The 26,932-nt window shown below is 55.4% G+C and overlaps 2 protein-coding genes across 2 annotated transcripts; both read left to right on the forward strand.

Annotated features, from left to right (window-relative positions):
- The first annotated feature begins 1,773 nt into the window (after positions 1 to 1,773).
- ANGPTL4 (angiopoietin like 4) lies at positions 1,774 to 8,794 on the forward strand. Its single transcript, XM_052643639.1, has 7 exons — positions 1,774 to 2,273; positions 2,898 to 3,008; positions 3,136 to 3,253; positions 6,165 to 6,278; positions 6,582 to 6,677; positions 6,769 to 7,050; positions 8,137 to 8,794. Exons 1-7 carry the CDS (start codon positions 1,935 to 1,937, stop codon positions 8,316 to 8,318), a joined length of 1,242 nt encoding a protein of 413 aa, XP_052499599.1. The 5' UTR covers positions 1,774 to 1,934; the 3' UTR covers positions 8,319 to 8,794.
- Positions 8,795 to 15,881: 7,087 nt separating this feature from the next.
- Positions 15,882 to 25,670, forward strand: RAB11B (RAB11B, member RAS oncogene family). The gene is made up of 5 exons (XM_052642503.1): positions 15,882 to 16,023; positions 22,468 to 22,663; positions 23,473 to 23,666; positions 24,033 to 24,113; positions 24,685 to 25,670. Exons 1-5 carry the CDS (start codon positions 15,984 to 15,986, stop codon positions 24,828 to 24,830), a joined length of 657 nt encoding a protein of 218 aa, XP_052498463.1. The 5' UTR covers positions 15,882 to 15,983; the 3' UTR covers positions 24,831 to 25,670.
- The last annotated feature ends 1,262 nt before the right edge of the window (positions 25,671 to 26,932 follow it).

Below are 26,932 nucleotides of genomic sequence, written 5' to 3' on the forward strand. Positions count from 1 at the left end.
AAGCCCCTGAGAAGTGGATCAGGAAACGGCCATCAGGTTGAGAAAGTAATTGATCATTTTTCTCAGTTCAAGAAGCCAGGGAGGTGGGCTTCCCTTGCAGCTCAGTGGTACGGAATCCACCTGCTAACGCAGGGGACCTGGGTTCCATCCCTGGTCCGGGAAGATCCCACATGCCGAGGAGCAACTAAGCCCCTGTGCCACAACTACTGCAACCCGTGCTCCCCTACACGAGAAACCACTGCAATGAGAAGCCTGCGCACTGCAACTGAAAAAGGCCCACGAAGACCCAGCACAGTCAAAAGTTAAACAAATAAATATATCTGACAAAAGAAGAAGCCAGAGAGAAGAGGCCATTCTGGGAGACCAGTGACCCTCACTCAGAAAGGGGCTGAGGCCTGGCAGCTGAACCAGCTGGCTGCCTGGGCAGATGGTGGCTGTCTAGATCTACTCCTTGCCAAGGTTTTGTTCCCCGCCCTTCCCATCTGCTTGTCACAGCTGCCAGGATCTGCCATCCTGGTCTGGCTCAGCCAAGTATATGAGTGGTGACCGGCACGTCAGCCCCGGGGCGGGGAGTTTCGGATTCCAGAGCCCCGCTGAGTCAACTCTGTTCTTGCCTGTGCTCTGTCTGAGCCAATATGCCCTGGGTTTTTCCTGGCAGGCAGGTTTTCTATGCCAGCCTCAATTTTTGTACAAGGTATAGGGAAGTTGGTGGGGCTGGACGGGGAGGACTTCAATAAAACTTTGCTAAATAAGTGCTAAGCCTGGAGAAGGAAATGGTAACCCACTCCAGTATTTTTGCCGAGAAATCCCATGGACAGAGAAGCCTGGCAGGCTGCGGTCCATGGCGTCCCAGTGAATGCAGTGAGGGAGACTGACCATGGAACAACATTCTTCCATGCAGCCCCTCTTCCCTTCTGAGTTTCCTGCTTCAGTGCAGGCAAATACTCAAGACTGTGAAGACCCTGAGGGTGAGTGGGCAGTGGGGAGACAGGCCCCAGCTGGAGATTGAACAAGACAGACCTAGGCCCTGCCAGCAGGGCACTAAGTTGCGAGCAGTGGGATGAGGGATGTTTAAGAATCAGGCAAAGGGACTTTCTTGGTGATCCAGTGGCTGCGACTCCCAGCTCGCAAGGCAGAGGACCCAGGTTTGATCCCTAGTCAGGGAACTAAAGACCCTGCATGCCTCAACTAAGACCCAGCACACCTAAATTTAAAAAAGAAAAAGAAAATCCCACCAACACATCTGCGATGATGAAGCCTTGAGCAGGAAGGAGAGCGGGAGCCTGGGTCATGCTCTCCCGGAGGAGGGGATGTTTGCGTGCTTCCGGGCTTCCTGCCTGGTCCTGCTGGACTCAACATACCAGAACCTTCTTCTCTAGCTCTTGACTTGGAGAGTGGGGGTCAGGAATGCTGCCGGGCATGCCGTTCCTGCCGGCGCCGTTTCCCCACTGAACGTGGCTGGGGTGGGGGCTCGGAATTCCGGTGCCTGGAAGGGGACCGCGGGGAGAGGAAGTCACGTCTGCCATGGTCAGTAGAGAAGGCACGACAGAAAACGCACATCAGGGCCTGGTGAGAGAAGCCAGACTTTTGCACCTCCCACGGCGCCCCAGACCCGGCATAACTACCCTGCTTCCAGCGTACTGAACCCCAACCCCGGCCCCCACTCCCCGCCCCCGGAACTTCACGCGCCCCGCCTTCCAGGCTCCTCCTTCTTCGCGCGCGCAGCGCTTATAACAGAGGGCGTCGCACGGAGACAGCAAGCCGAGGGCCGGGGGCTGTCATTCGTCTTTCCTCCGGCTTCTGCACCGAAGCGAGTCCTTCGCCAGGGCCCTCGGGTTTCCAGCCCTCGCACCTCGACCCCAGAGTCTCTCTGGCGCCCCCTCACTCCTGCGTCCCCGAATCTCCGTGTTCCGAAGCCTGAACCACCAGGAAGGATGCGCTGTGCGCCGACAGCCGGAGCAGCCCTGATGCTGTGCGCCGCTACCGCCGGGCTGCTGAGCGCTCAGGGCCGCCCGGAGCCTCCCGAGACGCCGCGCTTTGCCTCCTGGGACGAGGTGAACGTGCTGGCGCACGGCCTCTTGCAGCTCGGCCACGGGCTGCGCGAACACGTGGAGCGCACCCGTGGGCAGCTGGGCGAGCTGGAACGGCGTCTGGGCGCGTGTGGGGCCGCCTGCAAGGATCCTGAGGGGTCCGCCGCGCCTCCGCGCGCCCAGGCCAATCTGGTCACTCCCGGCGGCGGCGACGCCTCCCCGGAAACCCTCCGCAGCTTGAAGGTACATATACGCTACTGCCCTGGAAGGGAGTGAACAAGAAGGGGCGCATCCCGAATACCCTGGTCTCTCCCTTTTGCCTGCATGCTCAGTCGCTCCGTGATATCCGGCTCTTTTGCGACTCCATGGACTGTAACGAGCTTCCCTGGTGGCTCCGACGGTAAAGAACCCGCCTCAATGCAGGAGACCCTGGGTTCGATCCCTGGGTTGGGAAGATACCTTGGAGCAGGGCATGACAACCCTCTCTGTTATTCTTGCCTGGAGAATCCCCATGGTCAGAGAAGCCTGGCAGGCTACAGTCCATGGGGTCGCAAAGAGTCGGACACAAGTGAGCGATTATGCATAGCACAGGACTGGAGCCCTCCAGGCTCCTCTGTCCATGGGATTCTCCAGGCAAGAACACTGGAGTGGGTTGCCATTTCCTCCTCCAGGGGATCTCCAGGGATCGAACACGCTTCTGCATCTCCTGCATGGACAGGCGAATTCTTTACCACTGAGCCAACAGGGAAGCCTGGGCTCTTCTGCCCCAGCCTCAAAGGATAGAGAGTTGGAAGCAGGATCAGCGGATGAATGGAGAAGGTGGTGACAGAAGCCCGGATCCTCACCAGACTTTTACACTCTCCCCAGGCTCAGCTGGAGGCTCAGAACAGCAGGATCCAGCAGCTCTTCCAGAAGGTGGCCCAGCAGCAGCGGCACTTGGAGAAGCAGCACCTGCGAATCCAGAATCTGCAGAGCCAGGTGCCAGTGCTTGCTCCAGATGGGGAGGGAGGTTCAAGGTGGACCCTGCGGGTCTGGCTGTGGAGCCAGGCAGGTTGAGCAGCCTGAACCAGCCAGACCTGACATCCTCCTCCCGGTCCTGTCCCAGATGGATCACCTGGCCCCCAGGCACCTGGGCCACGAGATGGCCAAGCCTGCCAGGAGGAAGAGGCTGCCCAAGATGGCCCAGCTTGCTGGCCCAGCTCACAATATCAGCCGCCTGCACAGTGAGTGTCCAACCTTTTGCTGGTCTCTAGCAAACTCCCCCCCACCCCCACCCTCACTGCCCGACTTACCATTCTTTCCCCTCTCCTTGTCGGGTCCACCTTACTGAGAAAGAGAGAGGCTCTGGCTGTGCATCCTCGTGGGGTGACAGGTCTCTGGTGAAGGGGTGACCAGGACATCCCCCTCTTCAGCCCTTACCCTTCCTCTCTGGGCTCCCCTCAAACCCTTCTTCCCAGAAAGTCAGTGGGATTTTCCCAAAGCCTTGAGAGCCACTAACTGGAGCAGGGGGTTGGGAAAGTGAGTCCAAGAGGGGGTTGAGCTGCAAGGGTGTGGGGAAAGGGCTGGTATGGCTCAGAGACACCTTCCTGAGGGTTGGACCCTTGCAGGAGGGTGGGATGGTGTACAAAAGAGTGCTAGTTTGGGAGACTGGAGCCCTCCTTGGGTTAAAAGAGAATGGTTGCTGGGGAGGGGAATGTTCTGATGTTTGGGGACACCAAGTGTTTTTTTTTTTTTTTTTCTGCATCGCTTGGCATGTGGGATCCTAGTTCCCTGACCAGGGATTGAACTCATGCCCCATGCACTGGAAGCAGAGTCTTAACCACAGGCCGGCCAGGGAAGTCTGCCCCCTCATTTTAGAGTGTGGATCTGGGAAGGGAGACTAAGGCAGGGAACCCCCATCTCCCCGGCCATTCATACCACTCACTCTTGCATCTCTTAACAAGTCTGGGGCCCTTGATCCACGCACCTTGCCTGGCTCTCATCCCTCTATTGACCTGGAAGTCGCTGATTGCCCCTTCTCACCCTGCCCCGACTCCTACAAGTTCTAGATCCTTTATTGTGTGTGCCCCAGAGCACCCCAGATCTCCAAACCAGCATCTCTGTAGGTGTCTGACCCTGGCTCCCAGCTCCCCAGTGTCTCTGTCCCACCCTAAGTTCACAGCTCCAGACCTGGCTGGCTTCCCCGTGGTCCTCCTACCCCACCCCCCACCCCCATTGGCATCTGCAGCAGTCTACAGCCAACTGGGTGAAAGTTCGAATCCCCCTCTTCACACCCGCCCTCGGGCTGGTTGCTGGCTTCCAGCCCTCTGGTCTTGAGGGCTCTCCCACCTCTGGTCCCGCAACCTCCCCCACCGGAAAGGGGAAGGGTCTGCTACACCCTCCCAAATGGTAGCCCTGCCGTGAGAGGCTTCTGGGAGGGGCCGGCAGGCAAAGGTCCCACCTCAGGAATGTGATGGGGGAGGGGCGTCATGTGTAGGTTGGGGGACTCCAGGCTCAGCCCTGCCAAGCCGGAGAAAGGTCAGAGCTGAGGAGACAAACAGCTGGTGCTAATGGAAGCCACAGTGGTGGTTTGGCCAGCTGCCTGTTGCGATTGGAGAGAGGAAAGTAGGCGAAAGGGGAGCTGCCTGAGGGGCCGGGAAATGTCACCAGCCACTCTGCCCCCGCCCCCACCCCCACAGCGCAACGTGTTCACCCCACAACCTGAGCCTTCCCTTCCCCCTTCAACCTTTCCCCTGCTTTTCCTGCTGGGGTGGGGGCCAGGGACTTCCCCTGTCTGCAGACATGCCCAAGCCATCCCTCAGTCCCTCCCTCCTTCACTCTTCAATCCTTCCTTCTCCCTCTCAGATGCCCGTGACCCCGGGTGGGGCCCCTGTGGTGCCCCCCAAACCCTATACAGGCCTGATGCTCACCCATGGCTGGAGGAAGCAGAGCCCCTTCCTGTTTCTCTCTGTTCTGGCCCCACCCCCACTCTGGTCCAGCTCCTTCAATCATTCTTTCATGGCATCTTTATTAAGCATCTGCTGTGGGCTGGCATCAGCCAGTGCCAGATGGTGGGCAGAGAGCCATTCCTCATCCCTGACCTCAGGGACCTCATACAGTATGGAAAGTTGTGGAGAGATCACAGATGGCCCCAGTGCTTGGGAGTAGGAAGTCCTCAGTGGCCCTCAGCCTGGTCTCGGGCTACTGATGGCCAAAATCTTGGCCTTCTCTGCCCACTGAAGCCGAAGAAGAAAGATACGGAGACAGAGTTTGGAGGAAATAGAAAGGTGGCTTTAATTCTCAGCCAGCAAAAAGGGAAGCACAGTAGGCTCATGCCTCAAGAACTGTGCCCCACCCCCCTCAACCCCCATGATGAGTCTCGGGCCTTATATAAGGCAAAGGCTCACAGCCAGGGATCGGTGATGAGGAACAAAGGTGATTGGATCTTGATTTCTTCCTCTTGCATCGTTTCTAAGACAGTCATAGACTGGTGTTGGTAACTCAGTAATTGAGTCTGGCTGTTCGGTGGCTCTGTGGTCTTCTTCCCAGTGTGTAACTACAAGGGGAAGGGTGTTGTAAGGGTAAACCCCAGAAAGGCCGAAGAGCAAGCTTCGTTACAGACATGCAGAGTTAGGAGCAGTTAAAGTAAGAAAAAGGAAACAACTAGGAATGGTCAGGCCTGATCACTGTTCTCTTTATCTTCTTTGTTCTCAGGAAAGGGAAAGAAAAAAACTCATTCCTCTTTTTTCCCTATTTATTGCAACAGGATGTGGGGGGAGAGGGGAGGGATGGGTGTCAGAGACATCATCCTTTCCAGAAGCCGGGACTTTTAATATGAGGCAGAGAACTGCATGAGGGAAGAGGTCCTAGGCAGAATACTAGCATGTTCAAAGGCCCTGTGCCCAGAGCGTGTGTGCTACCAGGAAGGCTGTGTGGCCGGAGGATGGGCGTTCAGGGCGGGAGGGGGGGTGGGTCTGGCTGGTCCTGGGGAGTCATGGACAACCTTAGGCAAGTGGAAGGGGGCATGGTGAGCTGAGGAGTGCCCCCTGCTGCCCCTGTCACCGGCTGCCTAGCCCCCAGACATGCCTGTTTCCTGAGACTCCCCTAGGATGGCTCTCTTGTTTCAATGCCCCCCATCTTTTGTCTGCCCTTCAGGACTGCCCAGGGACTGCCAGGAGCTGTTTGAAGATGGAGAGAGGGAAAGTGGATTGTTCCAGATCCAGCCCCAGGGATCCCCGCCTTTCCTGGTTAACTGCAAGATGACCTCAGGTAGGGCCCCCAGGTACCCCGAATATCACGGGCCTGGTTGTCTTTCCGTCAAGCGCAGCCACTTCTTATTCCCCACTTCCTCCTTCTCTGCTGGGTCCTGGGACAAAGATCTAGGCAGAACCCCCAGCTTACTGGCCAGCTCACCTTCTTTCTTTGCCAGTCTTCCTGCCATCCTGCTGGGGTGGGTGAGAGGAACTGCTCTCCCTGGGTTTAGAGGTGCTTTGGGATTTAGGGAGCCAAACAGGGGAAGCAGGATCCCTCGTAAGAAGAATCCTCCTGATGACCTCGCACTTTTCTGGGCAGATGGAGGCTGGACTGTAATTCAGAGGCGTCAGGATGGCTCCGTGGACTTTAACCAGCCCTGGGAAGCCTACAAAGATGGCTTCGGAGACCCCCAAGGTAGGTGTTTCCTGCAGGCCAGAGGCACAGCGGGGAGGAGGGGGCTACAGGTCTGCGGGTCCTCTTCATGGATTGGGCTCTCCCATGGCAGGTGAGTTCTGGCTGGGCCTGGAGAAGGTGCATCGCATCCTCGGGGACCGTGGCAGCCGCCTGGCTGTGCAGCTGCAGGACTGGGAGGGCAATGCCGAGTCCTTGCAGTTCCCCATCCACCTGGGGGGTGAAGACACTGCCTACAGCCTGCAGCTCACGCCACTGGTGGCCAGCAAACTGGGCGCCACCACCTTCTCACCCAGTGGCCTCTCCCTCCCCTTCTCCACTTGGGACCAGGACCACGACCTCCGTGGAGACAAGAACTGTGCCAGGAGCCTCTCTGGTGAGCAAGCCCTGTCCCTCCCCATCTTGCCCTTCTCCACACAGCTTTTCTGCATCCCTGCCCCGCCTTCAACCCCATCTGTTTCCATGCCACTGTTCTTTTTTGCGGCTGCGCCAGGTCTTAGTTGAGGCATGTGGGATCTAGTTCCCTGACCAGAAATCAAACCCGTGCCCCCTGCATTGGGAGCGCAGAGTCTTAACCACTGGACCACCAGGGAAGTCCTTATTTCTGTGCCCCCCTTCTCCTTACTTGCTGTGGACCCTTAGGCAACTGACAACGCACCCCCCCCCTTCATTTTCCCCATCTTTAAAATGGGTATAGAGACTTCCCTGGTGGTCCAATGGTTGGGGATCTGAGCTTCCACTGTAGGGGACATGGGTTCAATCCTAGGTCAGGGAACTAGGATCCTGCATGTTAAGGCCAGGAAAAAAGAAGAGGTATAACCACCCTGCCCACACCACATGATTGCTATGAAAATATTAATACAATGAGATGACTTGGCCACAGGCTAGCCACCAAGACAAATTGAAGGCAGAGCCCATGACCTATGAAATGAAACAGATGAAACTGACTTGTGGTGGGTCGCAGAAGGATGGTTGTTTGTTGTTTAGTCACTGAGTCATGTCCAACTCTTTGTGACTCTGAGGACTATAGCCCGCCAGGCTCCTCTGTCCATGGGATTTCTCAGGCAGGAACACTGGAGTGGGTTGCCATTTCCTTCTTGGGAAGAAGGATGGAATAGTGATTAATTTCACGTGGTTCAATGTGATACAAGCTAGTGAAACACAGGACAGTCATAGAAAGGCTTTAATAAGTGTTCACCATGTGGCAAGTGTGGAGAAGTAACTCACCAGGGCCACAGATGTGAAAGCTGCAGTTACCAGGATGGGGTGGGGAGGTGCCCTGAGCCCCGGAGGTGCCTTTGTCACAAGCTGGGGTTCCTAAGAACAGTCTGACAACCACTGCCAAAGTTCTCTCATCTAAAGCGGGTGATAGCCAACACCCAGCCCCCTCCCCACCTCAGCCTCACCGGAGACCCAAGGACCCACAGGCTTGACCGTGTCCCCTTTTCTCTGACCTCGGCAGGTGGCTGGTGGTTCGGCACCTGCAGTCACTCCAACCTGAATGGCCAGTATTTCCACTCCATTCCGCGGCAGCGGCAGCAGCGTAAGAAGGGCATCTTCTGGAAGACCTGGAGGGGCCGCTACTACCCACTGCAGGCCACCTCCATCCTGGTACAGCCCACAGCAGCCCAAGCGGCCTCCTAGCCTCCTCTCTGGGGCCTGGTCTCAGGCCCCCAGAGGACAGTGACTCTTGTCCACATGTGGCCACTCCCTGCCTGGGCAGGGGCTCCAGGCGAGGGCTGTCTGGAGCCTCGAGGAAAGAGAAGATGCTCATGACTGGAGAGGTCCCCTTGATGAGTAGGGGAGGCTGTAGGAAATGCCCTCTGAGGAGAACAAGCCTGTAGGGCTGCAGGGCACAGACCCCGAAAACGTGGGACAGAGGGGCATTGAAGCCCGCTCCTCACCTGCCCAAGGAGCAGGGGATGCAGAGGGGACCACGCGGGGGTGGGGCAGCCAGGCCGGCCCTCGATGGCCAGTGGATTCAGTCACATTGACTGGCTGGAGGACCAGGGCTTCCCGTAGGCCTAGGCACCCTCACCGTATTGTGGTGCCTGGGTGCTCTGAGTCAGCTGGCGCCAACGGTGTCTGGGTGGAGCCCACAGAATTCTCGGAATAAAAGCAACTTCAAAACATTTCGTTCTTTTATGTCCTTTGGTTTGTTTTTCAAAGTGGACAGTTTTCAGAGTCTGCATAAACAGGCTCACAGGGTGGAGGGTGAACACTCAGGGCTCTTGAGGACAATGCTAGTTATCCCCACCATCTCCAACATCTGCTTTCAACTTCCTTCACTTATGGTTTCATCACGGAGATCTCATGTTCATTTTCAGAGGTACAAAGCAAAACCCTCATTTGGTCCTTCTGGAAGCAGGCAATAGAAAAAGTTAGATGCTCTTCCTGATCATACTTATGCACATGAATCTTGATAACCTTTTAGTGTCTGGCCACATGAGAGAAATAGGGATGTGAGCTGCATATTTAATGTTATTTTCTTTCTAGTGGTCACATTTTTTAAAAAGCAAAATAAAGAAAAAGGAAATAAAAACAGCTAAAGTTTAAAAAGAAACAAAGTAGGGGGCTCCCCTGGTGGTCCAGTGGTTAAGACTCTGAGCTTCCACTGCAGGGGGTACAGGTTTGATCCATGGTCTGGAAATAAGATCCTACATGCCTTGTGGCATGGGCCAAAAAAAAAAAAATATATATATATATATATATAAGAAAGAAAGTATAAAAATTTATTTAGGAGTGTACTTGATTGAACCCGATATATCCAAAATATTGCAGTTTAAACATGTGGTCAATATAAAAGTTACTGAGATACTTGATGTGGCTTCTTGTACTGAGTCTTCTGAATCCGGTATAGATTTCACATTTACGGCACATTTCCATTTGGATCGACCATATTTAAGGGCTCAGCAGCCACAGTGGCCAACGGCCACCATCTTGCACAGCCCATCTCTACTGTGTTACTTTTCTTTTTTTGCCTTGCCTTGCAACTTTTAGGATCTTAGTTCTCCTACCAGGGATTGAACCCACGACCTCAGTGAGAGCTCAGAGTTCTAACCACTGAACTGCCAGGGAATTCCCTCTACCCTGTTACATTAACACAGAGTTTTGTGTAAACTCTTCCCACTTTTGGCTATGTCTGCAAAAGTTTTCCTTTAAATTAGCTTTAAAATATATACATATAGGGTGGTGAGAAGGGGTGAATAAAAAGAAACAATATATGTGTGTGTGTATGTATGTAGTATATGTATATATGTATATTATATGGGCTTCAAAGGTGGCACTAGGGGTAAAGAACACGCCTGCCAGTGCAGGAGACATGAGGCACAGGTTCTTCGATCCCTGGGTCGGGAGGGTCCCCTGGAGGAGAGCATGGCAACCCACTCCAGTATTCTTGCCTGGAGAAACCCCATGGACAGAGGAGCCTGGCGGGCTACAGTCCATGCAGTCACAAAAGAGGCAGACATGACTGAAGTGACTTAGCGCACGGGCACGTGCACACACACACACACATAAATTCAACTAATATTTCTTAAGCACCTACTAAAGGCCAAGCCCTGTCCCAAGTGCTTGGGACATTCTAGTCAACAGAAAGATCCCCGCCTGGGGACTTCCCTGGCAGTCCAGTGGCTAAGACTCCACGCTCCCAATGCAGGGGACACAGGTTCCACCCCGGTCAGGGAGCTAGATCTCACATGTCGCAACAAAAGACCCCATGTGCCACAGCAAAGATCAGAGACCCTCACTGCCACAACTATGACCTGGCTCGGCCAAATGAATTAAAGTAAATAAATTTTTTAAATAAATAAATTTGTAAAAGATTTGTCTCAGCACCATGCGTGTATTCCCATTACAGATAAGGGTCCAGAGACTCTGTTATAATTGATGGTCCAAACGGAGACACTGTCGAGAGTGAAAGGGGGGGTGTGTTGTTAATAATTAAGCCAGACGACACACTCCCAGGCATACAGGGACTTGTTGACCCAGTTTTTAAATTAGTAGAGGCATATCTCTACAGCATGTGGAAAACCCATATCACTTGCTATAAACAGGTTAGGAAAACTAAGCTCGGTGAAAAAACAATGCCGATGCTTTCAAATTCCAGTTAGAGGGACTTCCCTGACTGTCCAGCGGTTAGAAGTCTGTGCTTTCACTGCCAAGAGTGCAGATTAAATTTCTGGTTTCAGGGAACTAAGATCCCCCAGCCTTCGTGGATCGGCCAAAATTAAATAGACTCTGAGCTCTCAGTGTTCTGGGCTCGGGTTCAATCCCTGCTCCGGGAACTAGATCCCACATGCCGCTACTAAAGATGCCGCAATGAAGACTGAAGATCACTCCTGGCGCAACTAAGACCTGGCACAACCAAATAAATAAAAATAAATATTGTTAAATTTCTGAAAAATGTTTCTCTATATAATTGAATATATATTATATATATATGAATCACTCTACTATACACCTGAAATTAACACACTGTAAATCAACTATACTTCAATAAAGAATTAACTTAAAGAACTGAAAAAAAAAAAGGTACGACTTTCTCAGTATGTGTGTGCACGTGTTAAGCTGCTTCAGTTCGTGTCTGACTCTCTGCGGCCCCAGGGACTGTAGCCCACTAGGCTCTTCTGTCCATGGGATCCATTCACCAGGCAAGAGACTGGCATTTCGACCTCCAGGGTATCTTCCCAACCTACGAACCAAACCCAGGGATCAAGCCTATGTCTCTTGCATCTCCTGCATGGGCAGGCAGGTTCCTTACCACTAGTGCCACCTGGGAAGCCCCATATACACACTGCCGCTGCCGCCACTGCTGCTAAGTCACTTCAGTCGTGTCCGACTCTGTGCAACCCCATAGACGGCAGCCCACCAGACTCCTCTGTCCCTGGGATTCTCCAGGCAAGAACACTGGAGTGGGTTGCCATTTCCTGCTCCAATATACACAGGAGTATGTCAAGGCTGTATAGTGTCACCCTGCTTATTTAACTTATATGCAGAGTACATCATGAGAAATGCTGGGCTGGAAGAAGCACAAACTGGACTCAAGACTGCCGGGAGAAATATCAATAACCTCAGATATGCAGATGACATCACCCTTATGGCAGAAAGTGAAGAGGAACTAAAAAGCCTCTTGATGAAAGTGAAAGAGGAGAATGGAAAAGTTGGCTTAAAGCTCAACATTCAGAAAACGAAGATCATGGCATCTGGTCCCATTACTTCATGGGAAATAGATGGGGAAACAGTGGAAACAGCGTCAGACTTTATTTTGGGGGGCTCCAAAATCACTGCAGATGGTGATTGCAGCCATGAAATGAAAAGACGCTTACTCCTTGGAAGGAAAGTTATGACCAACCTAGATAGCATATTCAAAAGCAGAGACATTACTTTGCCAACAAAGGTCCGTCTAGTCAACGCTATGGTTTTTCCAGTGGTCATGTATGGATGTGAGAGTTGGACTGTGAAGAAAGCTGAATGCTGCAGAACTGATGCTTTTGAACTGTGGTGTTGGAGAAGACTCTTGAGAGTCCCTTGGACTGCAAGGAGATCCAACCAGTCCATTCTGAAGGAGATCAGTCCTGGGTGTTCTTTGGAAGGAATGATGCTAAAGCTGAAACTCCAACACTTTGGCCACCTCATGCGAAGAGTTGACTCATTGGAAAAGACTCTGATGCTGGGAAGGATTGGGGGCAGGAGGAGGAGGGGACGACAGAGGATGAGATGGCTGGATGGCATCACCAACTCGATGGACGTGAGTTTGAGTGAACGCCGGGAGTTGGTGATGGACAGGGAGGCCTGGAGTGCTGCAATTCATGGGGTTGCAAAGAGTCGGACATGACTGAGCGACTGAACTGAACTGAAATATAAAATAGGTAACCAACAAGGGCCTATTGTACACTGCTGCTGCTGCTGCTGCTAAGTTGCTTCAGTCATGTCCGACTCTGTGTGACCCCATAGACGGCAGCCCACCAGGCTCCCCCGTCCCTGGGATTCTCCAGGCAAGAACACTGGAGTAGGTTGCCATTTCCTTCTCCAATGCGTGAAAGTGAAAAGTGAAAGGGAAGTTGCTCAGTAGTGTCCGACTCTTCGCGACCCCATGGACTGCAGCCTACCAGGCTCCTCCATCCATGGGATTTTCCAGGCAAGAGTACTGGAGTTGGGTGCCATTGCCTTCTCTGTATTGTACACTACAGGAACTATATTCAATATTTTGCAATAGCCTATAATGGAAAATAATCTGAGATATCTATTTATATGAATATATATTCATATATATTTACATGAATCACTTTGCTATATACCTGAAAGTAACAGAACATTGTAAATCAAGTGAAAGTGAAAGCGTTAGTCGGTTCAATCATGTCTGGCTCTGCAACACCATGAACTGTAGCCCATCAGTCTCCTCTGTCCATGGGGATTTCCCAGGCAAGAATACTGGAGTGGACTGCCATTTCCTTCTCCAGGGGATCTTCTCGACCCAGGGATCAAACCCAGGTCTCCGGCACTGCAGGTGGATTCTTTACCATCTGAGCCACCAGGGAATCCCATTGTGAATCAATTATACTTCAATTTGAAAAGGAAGGAAGAAAGACTCTGACTCCTATGCAAAGAATAGACTGTGTGAGGTGAGCACAGAGCAGGGAATTTTGGGAGCAGGAACTTACACAGGTCCGGGGAGTGGTGACAGGGCTGGGACGGGGGCAGCAGCAGAGGAGAGGGTGCCAAGTGGTCAGAAATTTAGGAGGGAGGAGGGGCAGAGTAAGGCAACTGAGGGAGGTGATGGGAGAGAGGGGCAGGGGAATAAAGGATGAGAAAAAGAGAGGAGTTCACAACCTCTGGCTTTGATGATGGGAGTGGCGGGGGGGATGGAGTCACAGGAGGAGGAGAGAATATGGGAAAAGAGGTCAAATTTGTGTTTGGGATGCCTGGTGAACATCCCAAGGATGAGGTCCAGGAGGCAATTATAATAATTACTATAATTAGCACATGAGTTCTATGCTTGCACTGGCGCCTGCATGCTCAGTTGTGTCTGACTTGTTGGAACCCCATAGCCTGCCCACCAGGCTCCTCTGTCTATAGAATTTTCCAGGCAGCAATACTGGATCGGGTTGCCATTTCCTCCTCCAGGGATCTTCCTGGCCCAGGGATCAAACCCAAGTCTCCTGCATCTCCTGCAACGTAGACAAATTCTTCACTGTGCCACCTGGGAAGCCCCTATATGTACACTATCATTAATCAGCCATTTATTGTGCACTAGCTGTGACAAAGCAGTGATGGCCACAGACACAGTCCCTGCCCTCACAGGATTGATGCTCTGTTGGTGGGGGACAGAAACTAAATATGTTATTAGATTTGTGAAAATTAGAAACAGGAAACCTCAACTAAAATTGGCATCAGAGGGACTTCCTTGGTGATCCAGTGGCTAAGACCCCACATTCCCAATGCAGGGGGCCCAGGTTCGATCCCTGGTCAGGAAAACTAGATTCCACATGCTGCAACTAAGAGCCTCCATGACTCAACTAAAAGATCTTGCATGTGGCAACTAAGACCCAGCACAGGCAAATTAAAAAAAAAAAAAAAGGAGTTAAAAAGGCTTGCAGAGGGAGCTCTTATGGCCTGCCACTCTTCAATTACCCCAAACAGGAAGACATCAGTTATAGACCCCAACCAGAAGAGAGGCACCTTACGCTCCCAAACAGAAACTGCTACTACTTTACTAAAGTGGGAGAAAAGAAGACTTTCTTTCTGCCCAGCCAATGGAAACACCACAACTCAGCCAATCGAAATCTGGCCTCACCTGAAGTCTTTCATTTTTCTGTTGTGCATGACTTCTTTGTTCCACCTTATTTTCTATAAAAGTCTTCCATTTTGTACAATTCTAAAGGAAAACAACCCTCAATACTCATTGGAAGGACTGATGCTGAAGCTGAAGCTCCAATACTTTGGCCACCTGATTTGAAGAGTCAGCTCATTGAAAAAGACACTGATGCGGGGAAAGATTGAAGGCAGGAGGAGAAGGGGGCAACAGAGGATGCGATAGTTGGATGGCATCACTGACTCAATGGACATGATTTTGAGCAAACTCTGGGAGATGGTGAAGGACAGGGAAGCCTGGGGTGCTGCAGCCCATGGGATAGCAAAGAGTTGGACACAACTGAGTTACTGAACACCCCACCATCTGGGAATTATCTCTGTTTCATAGATGAGATGCTGCTTGATTCATGAATCTTTTAATAAGGGCAATAAGATCTTCACATTTACTCAGTTGAATTTTGTTTATTAACAGGATTGAGAGGGAAATACATACTTTAATGTCAAGGGAAGATAAATAAATCCTCCTTACGGGGGAGGAGATGGGGAATAAAGCAGGATAAAGAGACAGAGAAGGGGAGAGTGTCTGACATCCCACATGTTGTTTAGTCACTCAGTCGTGTCCGACTCTTTGCGACCCTATGGACTGTAGCCCACCAGGCTCCTGTGTTCATGGGATTCTTCAGGCAAGAATACTAGAGTGGGTTGCCATTTCCTTCTCCAGACTCAAACCTGCGTCTCCCGCTTGGCAGAGGGATTCTGACATCCAGTAAGGATTTATAAATATTTGTTAAACAAAGACCCAATGACTGACGGTGGGTGGTAGATTAAGTATCTGTTTAGGTAAATGATCTAGTTATACTCCAAGATTCCCTAAGGTTTCTTCCCTGTTATATAGAGTGAGGAAACTGAGGCCACTGCAGGGATGGAAACTGCAACCCAGAAAGAAGGGGACCTCTAAGAAGAAAAGGTCCACACGCAGATGCCAGGAGCTGTCATTTACCCGGGCAGCGAGGGTGGGAGTGGGCGTACCGCAGAGCAGCGCGCATTGACCTATGACGTCATCGGGACGTTAAATAGCGTAGCACTACCTGGACGTAGCCCCATTTCCCTTCCCGGACAGGTCCTCTGATGGCCCGGTACTATCAGAATCAAACCTCTCATTGGCTACTCGCCCCGTCAATCCGTTCCATTCTTCCAGTCTTCCGCCCCGCCTTCCAGAACTCGCTTCTGATAGGCTGGTGAAGCTGTCACTTCGGAAAGGTCCGCATTCCTTCCGCCTTTCTCCAGGAGACCGAGGGCGAAGAAGGTGGGTCTCCGGAGGCGCCCACCCCGGAGGCTCTGCTTCCGTCTCTTATTGGCTGCCCTGGGTGCCGGTCGCCACACCACCCACCGTTGATTGGCCATTCGGCCGCCGCTCGGCGCGGCGCCGGCTCCGCCCCCGTCGGGTGTTTGTGGTGGGGCTGCGGAGTCGCCGATCCCGCCGGAAGCGCCAGGACAATGGGGACCCGGGACGACGAGTACGACTACCTATTCAAAGGTGCGGTCGGTGGGGCACAGACGGGCAAGCGGGCGGTAGTAGGCAGGAGCTGAGGCTGCGCTTCAGGCCCCTGGGCCTAGGCCGGAGCCCGAAGCTTGGGGTTCGGCAGGCCGGGCAGCCGGGAAAGCCAGTGAAGGCCGGTCTTGGTCAAGTTCGGGCCAGGGTGCGCGGCCATGCGAGGCCGGCTGCCCAGAGAGGCTTGGGGGCCCGGGATGCGCCGAGGCGGGGCTAGGGCCCAGAGGGGGTGGGGCCCCGGGCAGTGGGAGAGGCCGTTATGGGCGGTGCCTTCAGAGAGGCGGGGCCGCCCCAGCATTTGGCGGGCCGGGCTGAGTGGAAAGCTCCCTTCGTGATGGGGGCGGGGCCGTTAGAGGCGGTGCTAGGATGTGGTGGGCGTGTCCAAGAAATGGGCTGGGCGAATGGGGGCGGTGCTCTCACCGAGTGGGAGGGGCCTGTTTTGATTAGTGGCCGTGCATCTGTAGGTTGCCCGGGAAGGTAGGGGCGAACAATGGGGGTCAAGGTGTGCGTGTGGGGGCAGTGGACCCTGGATTGGGAAGTGGAGTCGGAAATGCGTTGAGGGGCACCTGAGTTGGGGGAGGTGCCGGGAGTCAGGGACTGTGTGCTAAACCCAGACCTAATGGTTAACTCTTAGAACTCTTAAGAGCACTCTCCAAGTACCTGCACTTTTCTAAGCACTTTACACACGTGAATTCATTGAAGCCCTCGCCACCACCCTGTGAGGTCGGTATTGTATTATCCAGTCTTTCTCTTTACGAACCTGGAAACAGGCACAGTTTACGTGCTGGAGCAGGATTTGAACCCAGACCACTTAGGCAGTGTATCTGGGGTTGTCAGATCTGAGTGGGGTTGTCAGACCTCCTCCTCCAGCCTACCGAAGGATCTTTCTTGGCCAGGGAACAGAGGGCTCTAGGAGCCTCAAGTAAGAGGTGGGCAGGTCAGGCAGCCATTGCTGGGCTGGCTTCGGGGTCACTGACTTTCCAGAGCCTTCTGTGCCAACCTAAGCTTTGGCCAGGTCCTGTGCCGCTGAGCTGTGCTCTCTGGCAGACATTGGCCACCCTTGAGAGCTAACTCCAGGCCCACTCAGGACACCCTTGCCATGCTACCTCCCATGCCAGCCTTTGGCATCTTTGCCTCATTGGGGGAGCTTGGTCATGGCTGTGAATGTAGTGTGTTCGTCACTATGTGTCTGTGGTATCATCGCCGGTTGAGTCTGGGGTTCTGGGGACCTTGGGGATGTAGAAAGTGGGATCTCCAGTGGTGAACGGTTTCTGGGCAGAGGGAGTCCCTGTGCCACTCTGTCACACAGCATTGTGGGCTCCAGGTGCTGCTTGCAAGCTCATAGGTTGCCAGCAGGTGAGGCTCTGTGGTCGGCAGGCATTGGGCTCAGGTGCTGACTGAGCCCTGGGGGGTCTCACTTTAGAGGCGAGAATGGACACTCTGTCAGGGCTTTGAGGGTGGGTGACAGGTGGCCTGGATGCCAGTCCTGCAGCAGATGGTGCCTATGTCTACCCAGCCTACTCCAGGGGGCTGCTCCCCAGGTGCTGACTGGCCCCCATCTGCATGTGTAACTGCTGGGGCAGGCCTGGGCAGGGGGTGTTCCTCCCAGGGTCTCTTTTCTTTTTTAAATATTATTTATTTGGCTGCATCAGGACTTAGTTGCGGCATGTGGGATCTAGTACCCTGACCAAGGATCAAACCCTGGCCCCCTTGCATTGGGAGCATGGCGTCTTAGCCACTGGACCACCAGGGAAATTCCCCCTCCCAGTGTTTCTGTGGTCCTTCCTCACTTGTTATTTGCAGGGCTGGTTTAGGGGTCACTGACTTTCCAGAGCATTCTGTGCCAATCTCGGCTTTGATCAGGTCCTGTGCCACTGAGCTGGGCTCCCCAGCTGACATTGGCCACCCTTGAGAGCTAATTCCAGGCCCACTCGGAACACAACCGTTTGCTGTTGTAAATAATCCAGCTCCAAGTGTTTGCACGAGTCATTTTTGTCCTGTGGTTTATTTCCTTGAAGTCTGTTCCCAGAAGTACAGTTACTGGGTCAGGGGCACTGGAACTGGGCTGTGCGCTTCCCAGGACCCATCTCCTGAGTCCTCTTTCTGGAAATACTTCAGGGACAACTGGCCCCAGGGGGCAATGCCTGCCTGCCCCACTGCCCTCTCCCCCTGCGCCCCAGCAGGTGCCCTGCTGACCTTGAACTGGGTCAGAAGTGACAATCTAACCCACAAGGTCAGCGGTTCCCAGTCTGGTCATCTGAGACCTCACCTTCACACTTAATGCCTTGTCAGAGGACCTCTCTATTATTTTTTGACCCTCTATTATTTATTTTTGGCTGTGCTAGGTCTTTGTTGCTGTGCAGACTTTTCTCTTGTTGTGGCAAGCGGGGGCTACTTTCTGTGGGCTTCTCATTGCTATGGCTTCTCTTGTTGCAGAGCATAGACACTAGGGCATGTGTGCTTCAGTAGTTTCGGCTCCCAGGCTCAATAATTGTGGCACACAGGCTTAGCTGCCCTGTGGCATGAGGGATCATCCTGGACCAGGGGTTGAACCTGTGTCTCCTACACTGGCAGGCAGTTCTTTACCACTGAGCCACCAGGGAAGGACCCCCACCCCCCGCCAATTATCTTTTAATATTTGTCTCTGAATCCACTCAGTTAAATAGGAAAAGGAAATTCTGACTCTGGGAAATAAAGAAGGAAGACACCAGGCAGGTGAGCTGCCACCATCGCATCACTGGCCATAAATTTCGCGAGTAGACAGAAACGCGAATACGCTGCCCCCACAGGCCCTCCTGCGACCCCGTGGCCTGCAGAGGGTCAGGCGTGGGCAGTAGAGAGGTGTCCAGACATAGCTGTGCCGGAAGGGTTGACAAGGATCCACTTTGTCACCACACAGCTCCCCCGCCCTGCCCCCTGGTGGGGGGAGCCCTTCTGGAGTGGAGGGGTTTGTGATCCTCCCATCCCCCATCCTGTGCCCAGACTCCCCCAGGCTTCAGACACCTTTCTCTGGCCCTGCCCTGGGCATGGAGGGGCCACACTGCTCACTCAGGACACTGGCTGCCCTCTGCCCAGCCCTCCCAGCACCAGTGTGCTTTTCTGGCAGGCACATCACAGGTTAGCTCCCCTGTCCTCCCGGTCAAGGCCAACAGATCCCCCTGGGGGTTTTCCCACATGCTTCTCCTTTTCCTCAGGGCTCATCCCTCCCACCCCCAGAAGTGAGTTTATTTATTTGTATCTAATTATAGATCCTCACTTTTATCCTGCTAACATTTTATCCTTTTCAGCCAGAGGCCATTTCCCCAGCCTGCCCTCAATTCCCCAGGGGTTCCCCTGACCTCTCCTCTGATGGACCAGGCGGTGAGGTCCACAGTGGGAGCATCTGTGGCCCCAGGAGGAGCATCTGTGACCCCTGATCGACCTGGAGTGGGGGGGTCAGCGCCCCTGGTGGCCACTCAGTGGCCTGAGTGTCAGACTTGGGATGTGCTGCACTGTCCTGGGGCAGGGCAGGGGACCAAGGGTTTCCAAGAGGTGCCAGCTCTTTGTTTTTGCCAGCGGGGCTTGCCTGCTTGGCCAGCCAAGTGGTGTGCCCTGGGGGACTGTGTCCCGGCCAGTGATGCCACCAACTTCTGGGGAAATGCTGGGGGCCATGTCCTCAAGGGCTCTTTCTTTCCCTGAGACAACAGATGACTTGTACTTTGGACAATGCCATCCTCATTCCACAGCCTACACACAGGACTGGCCTGGCCACTGCCTCACCAGCCAGTTCTGCACTGAGCACCGCGTGCCAGGGACCTAGGGGGCAGCCCTGGCTTCCGGGCCATTTGTCTCGGCTGTGGCTGGTGGCCGTTGTGTGGCTCTGGCCTCCACTGTTCTCACGGCGTGACCTTGGGCCAGGGGACTTGGTCATTCTGGGTTAAGCATCCCCAACTATGCATGATCATGTGAGCGTCTGTCCCTGGGGTGGCCCGGCGAACTCTATAACAAAGCCCTTAGGGCTGGGCCTGGCCTGTGAGGCTCAAGAGATTGTTGGCTGGGCCAGAGCAGACCCCATGTGGCGAATGGGACCCCCAGGCTGGACAGATGGACAGGGCTGGGAAGACAGTGAGAGGGTAGGGGGAATACAGGGCTGGGCCCAAAGAGACCCTCTTCCTCATTTCCTGTTCTGTTCCTGAGGACATGAGCACTGTGTGCAAACCTTCTTGGCTTTGGCCAGATTCATGCCACCACCATGGGAAGGAGGTCAGGGGTTGGGGGCATGAACAGTGGGCCCACAGTCAGTCCAGTTGTGGCCCCACTGGCCTGGCTGGGAGTCCTTGGCTCTCAGGCCCATGTTCACGGACCTCTTTCCACCATTCTCTGAAGTCAACTTGGCATTCTTGTGTCCAGTGCCCGTGGTGTCAGGAGAGGACATTGGCATTGTCATCAATGGCTTGGCCACGTGGTAGTTTGAGAGGAGTGCCTGAACCCAGGGGGTTTGAAGGATGAATAGGAGTTTGCCAGCTACTGTAGGAGGTCAGGATACCCCAGATAGTGGGAGAGGAGGAGGCTAAACCCAGACCCCAGAGCTCAACCCTGTACTTAGGAATCCTGGGTTCACATCCTGCTGAACCGCTCTTCAACTGGATGGACCCACACAAGTGGCTGCCCCTGTCTGCACCTCAGTTTCTCATCTGTAAAATGGGTCATGTGATGTATATGTGAGGTGACGGCACATCAAGAGCTTTCTCTGCACAGAACATTCTTCTTGTTCTTTTTGTTATTGCCTCTAATGCGGCCAGTCCAGAGAGCGTAGAGTCCTGGGAGCTGCCTGGCCTACCCCTCCTTACTTAGAGCCCAAGGATGGTGACCTGGGCATCTCCCAGTGGGGGAGAGGTGGGCTTGGGAAGCTCCGCCAGCCCCTTTGGTATTTGTTCATCCAATAGGTATTAATCAGCAGTGTCCTGTGCGCTGGCACCGCGCCAGGTCCTGGGGATACAACAGGAAGCCAGACTGTCCAAGATGGCTGCCCTCGAGGCAGAGTGACAAAAAAAATCATTAAATGAAAACTGGCGAGTGTGGTGGGTTGGAAGCTATGGAGGAAAGGCAGGAAAGGGGACTGGGGAGTGACGTTTTAGGAGAATGGCAGGGTTTGGATTCCTTGATCAAGTGCCACCTGAGGGGCCACACAGAGGAGAGCAGGAACCCGGTGGGTACTTGGGGAAGAACCTTCCAGGTAAAGGGTAGTGTCGCGAGGAGGCCCACGTGTCTGGAACAGAGTGAGTGAGGGGGAAAAAGAGAGGAGGTGAGGGCAGGGAGGGCACGGGGCAGGTCATGCAGGGCCCCTTGGGCTCCGGACTTTGGAGGTGGGAGCCCTATGAGGGGGTGGGGGGTGGGGGGAACCCACTCCGGGTGCTCACAGGCGCCCTCTGGCGGCTTAGAGAAAAACAGCCTGTTCGTCGAAGCTGAGAATATACATGGAAGTTCTTGTCTGGGGTCCGGGAGCAGCAAAGCGGTAAGAAGCAGCAGGAATCTGGGCGCACACACACATAAAATTTCTCATCAAGGAAAAAATTCGCTGGGGCCTTGAGCAACCGACCATGTCCGCAGCCCCTCGGGTGCCAGAGCCTAAGACCAACGCTTGGGCGTCCCTGTGGTTTCCAACTGGAGCATCTAGAAAGAGACGCTATTTCTTCTGCACTGCGCACACACCGTGCACACACTGACAGGAGTCCCCGGGACTGTGTTCTGGGTCTGAGCGCAGCCCCTCCTGGCCTTTCCAGCCCAGAGCCTGGAGCGGCTGGGCCCCCAGGGGCAGGGCTTCCACAGGTGGGGACAGGTAGCACGATATAGGGATGAGTGGAGAGAGACTCACCCATTTTCTGCCCTGCTCTGCGTTCACGGCTCAGGCAGGCTCTTGTTCCGGACTGCCTGCAGGATGATCTGACCCCCGCCCCACCCCGCAAACCTGTCCTAGTGTACGAGATGTTGGCTGAGGTCTGATCCCAGGCATCCCCGTGACCCCGTCCCTGAGATGCTCCTGTCACTGTCTTCCTGTGGAAAAGGCAGCCCAGAAAGGTTAAGTGACCTGCGAAAGGTCACCCAGTCCTGAGGCTTTCTCAGGCATGCCCTGACCTCCCAGGTCACCAGGGAAGTTTGGGACTGTTGAGGTTTGCGACTCCCCAAGCTGCCTTCTGCCCAGTGCCTGGGTCCCATCTGGGGCAGCCCTGCTCTGATCGACCCTATTCGTGTTGGGCTAGGGGCCCACGACAGCACTGACTCCGCTCCGTCTGACTCTGTCATGCGTCTGCAGCACCCTGAAGGCCGCTGTGAAGGCCATGTGGGTGGATGTGGGATGCATGTGGGGTCTCGGCTCTGGGGCACTGCCCGCTTCTGGCCCAGGGAGCCTCACTCGTGCCCCTCCCCGCCCCTCCCCACTCCTCCCCACAGTGGTGCTCATCGGGGACTCGGGCGTGGGGAAGAGCAACCTGCTGTCCCGCTTCACCCGCAACGAGTTCAACCTGGAGAGCAAGAGCACCATCGGTGTGGAATTTGCCACCCGCAGCATCCAGGTGGACGGCAAGACCATCAAGGCGCAGATCTGGGACACCGCTGGCCAGGAGCGCTACCGCGCCATCACCTCGGCGTGAGCAGCGGGGCCAGGGGAGAGGGGGATCGTGAACACAACCCCGAGAGCAGGAGGCCCAGGGTGGAGGGACAAGATCCCTGGGAGCTGTGGTCCCGCTAGAAGGCTGGTGCCCAGTCTTGGCCATGCTGTGACCCCCAGGTGGGCACGCCCCACAGCCCCTCTGACCCCTGGGTCCTGTTGAGGTATTGCCATGTTGCTGGGCACTGGCTGCATGGTGAGGGCTGTCATCGTCGGTCTTGGCCTGGGCCACTCCCCTCTGCCTGCGCCTCAGCCTGTCTCTCAGCCCGCCCAGCCCCCCACCAGTGCCCCCTACCAGTGCTCACCATGTCCCACTCCATCCTAGCCTCCCGGTGGCCATCATGATCCCCTCAGGCTGCCTCTTCCCTGACCCTTCCAACTTGCATCAGCCACTTGCTGCCTCCTGGATTCCCTTCCCTGAGGCCAGGTCCTCTCCTCCGCTCCTTGATCTCTTGGACTGAATGCCTGTCCATCTGTCTGCTTGGTGCCCCGGACAGGCCAGGCCACAGCAGGCATTAGAGCTTCTTCCCCTTCCCTGTGTGGTGGTCTTCTCCTTTTACTGGTTGACCCAAGGAGTGTCTTCTGACTCTAGACTCCCAACTCCCTCCTCAGCCTCCCCATTCCTGAACTGAATCTGGGGGGTGGAGCTGGGGCCTCAGGACACATGCCTGTCTCTCGAGGCCACGTTGGTCACCCCTCAGGCCAAGGAGCTGCTGCCCATGGAGCCCTGGAGGCCCCCTCAGGCACTGGCTCAGCTCACGCCTGGCCCCGCCCCTCCATCCTCAAAGGTACTACCGTGGCGCAGTGGGCGCCCTGCTGGTATATGACATTGCCAAGCACCTGACGTATGAGAACGTGGAGCGCTGGCTGAAGGAGCTGCGGGACCATGCTGACAGCAACATCGTCATCATGCTGGTGGGCAACAAGAGCGACCTGCGCCACCTGCGAGCTGTGCCCACGGACGAGGCCCGCGCCTTTGCAGGTGAGTGCCCGCCAGACCTGAAGGGGTGGCCAGAGGGCAGCTAGCGGGTCACGCTGGGTCATCTGCTCTGGCCAGGGCCTCGAGGGGCCATGCTCCTGAGAGCGGGACTCTGACTGAGATGTCAGAGAAGCATCTGGAAGGCAGGCAAGGCAGCTGGCCCACACCGGCTGCGTCTTCTGTGCCTGTGGCCACAGAGCCAGCCTCCCCTCCCTGAGGGTAAGTATCCAGTCCTACCCCTTTGGCCCCCGACCTTCATCTCCTGGACCAGGTGAGTGGGCAGGCAGGCAGGGTCCCCAGGAGAGGGTAGGGGTGCCCCCCACCCCACCCCCAGCAGCTGACTCACCTGGGCCATATCCTCTCTTCCAGAAAAGAACAACTTGTCCTTCATTGAGACCTCAGCCCTGGATTCCACCAACGTGGAGGAAGCGTTTAAGAACATCCTCACAGGTGGTCACAGGGCCCAGCTGGGGTCTCAGAGGGTGGGCATGAGCAGGGCCCAGCCACCTGGGTCACATGCTGCAGAGCACAGCCCCAAACCTTCCTTCATGAAAACCACTGTGCAGTCTGGACATGGGGACAGACAGGGCCTGCTCCACAGCGTGAGGCCAGGTCCCACCCGTACTGTCACTCAGAGCACGGGGACCCTCCTGCAGGTGGGCCCTGGGTAGCTTCACTAGAGAACAGCCTGCAGGGTCGGTTGGGGAGGCATGTGGCCTCAGGGACTCGGAGCCCCCGGGCTTCTGGAAATTTCTCCTTCGGAAAAGAAGGCCTCTGATCTTACAGAACCGAGTGGCCCTGGCTGGGAGGTACATGTGCAGACAGGTGTGGGTCCTTCTGTTCCCGGGTACACAGCCTTGGGGATTGGGGGGAACCTCCGGGAGCCCATTACGGGCGCCCAGGGCACAGTGGGAGCCTTTGGGACCGATTCCAACTCAGCATCCGGAGGGTTGCCTGGAGGAGGTGACATCCAGAAGAGTACTGCGGCCTCACCCGGTGCTTCCCTCCCCCGACCCCATAGAGATCTATCGCATCGTGTCACAGAAGCAGATTGCGGACCGCGCAGCACACGACGAGTCCCCCGGAAACAACGTTGTGGACATCAGCGTGCCGCCCACCACCGACGGACAGAAACCCAACAAGCTGCAGTGCTGCCAGAACCTGTGACCGCCCCGCGCCTGTTCTGAGCGTGCGTGCACGTCCCGGCCCTCCGCCCCCCTCATTGCCCCGCCCCCACCCTCCCGCCCTTCTATGACTGGCTCCCGCCCTCCCCTCGAGCTCCGCACGAAGAACCAGACCAAGGAAAGCTAGGAGCCCCTGGCTGCTGCACCTGCTCTCCTTGGGTTCCAGTGGGCCTCTCATCTCTGCGGGGCGGGGAGGGTGGTAAGAGGAAGGCGCGGGCCAGAGGCCAGGGGGATGAGCAGCAGGCTCCTCCAGTTTTCCACAGCAGCCTCGGGGGAGCGATCGCCGCCCTCTCGCTCTGGGGGGTTGCCACCCTGAACCCCACTCCTGGCTGATTCAGCCGGACGAGCAAGGCGCCGGGGGCTGGGCAGGCGGACACTTGGCTCTCAACCTCCTGCTCGCCCACGCACAGCCGGCACCGCGCACGCCTTCAACCTCTCTCGCGCGTGCGCGACTCAAGCTCCTGCCTGTAGATTTATGCTGGGAGAAGACCCTCTCCCCACCTTCCCCTCCTTTTTGCACGCAGCGCGCTCTCCAGCCTTCACCCCATCCCGTGCCCCCCTTTCTGTTTTGTCTCCCCGTCTGGTCAGGAACCTGTTTGCAAGTGAAGCAATATCTCCGTGTTTTGTATATACAACCGCTCTTGTAGCCTTTGGTTTTTTGTTATTGTAGAGAAACACAGATTCTTTATACACTTTGTAAGATTTACGCCAAACCCTAGCTCTCGATCTCTTATTCTCCCTGTGGCCCCTGCATTGTTGCCCGGATGCCTCGTTTCTCTCGCCCGGTTACTAAAATGTATAATTCGAACTTCCTGTACAGAAACCTGCCGCTGCGCCTTTGTCTTCTTTTTCTCTGCCAGGCGGTGCTCCTGAGCTGGGGTCTCACTGCAGGCGCCCGTCGCCATGGCTCGGCCCCCGCCCAGGACAGAGCAGAGCCCACCGTGGTCCTAGGGTGGGTGAGGGTGTGGTTGGGTGGACACTCTTCCTGCCGCCCCGAGGCAGGGAGGAAAGGCTGGGGGGTAGGCAGTTAGACTCCCCGGCACTAGGACTGCCAGCCCTAAGACCTGAGGGTGTGAAGGGGTGGGCTGTGTCTACTGCTCCCCGTTCTCAGACCCCAGGTTGGGGTTCACTGCTGACATTCTACCGCCCACCTGGCCTCCTCCTCAGCTGTCACCTTGCTCGATGTCAGCTCCACCCCAGCTCACTCCATCCTAGACCAACCTTTGAGGAGTGCCCACTGGGGGGACACCTGTGACAGAGGAGGGGCGGTGGGTGCTGACGGTTCCTCTGGGTCTCCTCAGGACCTAGCTTCTCCCCTTGGCCCGTGTGGGCAGGACTGGCCTGAGGGTCACTTCTCACTGTAGAGGGGGCAGAGCAATGCCCCAACCCCACCCTGATCACGTGACCGTGTGTGTGTGTGTGTGTGTGTGTGTGTGTGTCTCCCCCACCCCATCACCTGAGTGCCTGCAGCTGTTCTAGAAGTTCCAGCCTCTGGCAGAAGCCAGTTGTGCCCTTGAGCCCTAGGAGAGCCACCAGAGTGGGGTTGAGGGGCAGGGGGGCTGCGCGGGTGGCACATCCTCCAGGCTCTGGCTGCCCTGCCAGGAGGGATGGACAGACCCTGACACATTTTTCCTGGAAGAGCTCAGAGACCAGAGCCACAGGGGTGTTCTGACAGGGGAGGTGGAGTCAGGATGTGTGGTCCAGGGGGCCAAGGCCAGTGAGAGCACTGGGGGTCCTGTGGGACTGCACATTCCAGGGCTGAACACACAGCCCCTGGGGGGTGCTGACTCCCCTGGGTTTGGACAGGGCAGGGCATGGAGAGAATGGATGGTGTAAAGAGGTCTCAGGAGGGCCAGGTAAAGTGATGAGGCACCGGAAGGGTGTCAGGCGATCAGAACAGGAAATCTGGGAATTCCCTGGCAGTACAGTGATTAGGATTCCTTGCTTCCACTGCAGGGGGCCACAGGTTCAATCCCTAGTCAGGGAACTAAGATCCTGCATTGTGAGCAGCGTCCCCACCCCCCAAAATCAAGTCTTTATGGAGCCTCTGTGATGACCCAGGCCTGGGGCACACACCTGAGAACA

This window comes from Budorcas taxicolor, chromosome 7 (assembly GCF_023091745.1).
Source record: "Budorcas taxicolor isolate Tak-1 chromosome 7, Takin1.1, whole genome shotgun sequence".
In the NCBI taxonomy this organism is placed as follows: Eukaryota; Metazoa; Chordata; class Mammalia; order Artiodactyla; family Bovidae; genus Budorcas; species Budorcas taxicolor.

What these genes read in the sequence shown, in the direction of transcription:
- ANGPTL4 (XM_052643639.1), top strand. Translation starts at nt 1,935, where the DNA reads ATGCGCTGTGCGCCGACAGCCGGAGCAGCCCTGATGCTGTGCGCCGCT. An exon ending in AAACCCTCCGCAGCTTGAAG is followed by an intron (nt 2,274 to 2,897) that starts GTACATATACGC and finishes CACTCTCCCCAG; the next exon opens with GCTCAGCTGGAGGCTCAGAA. An exon ending in TAACTGCAAGATGACCTCAG is followed by an intron (nt 6,279 to 6,581) that starts GTAGGGCCCCCA and finishes TTTTCTGGGCAG; the next exon opens with ATGGAGGCTGGACTGTAATT.
- RAB11B (XM_052642503.1), top strand. Translation starts at nt 15,984, where the DNA reads ATGGGGACCCGGGACGACGAGTACGACTACCTATTCAAAG. An exon ending in GTACGACTACCTATTCAAAG is followed by an intron (nt 16,024 to 22,467) that starts GTGCGGTCGGTG and finishes TCCTCCCCACAG; the next exon opens with TGGTGCTCATCGGGGACTCG. An exon ending in GTTTAAGAACATCCTCACAG is followed by an intron (nt 24,114 to 24,684) that starts GTGGTCACAGGG and finishes CCGACCCCATAG; the next exon opens with AGATCTATCGCATCGTGTCA.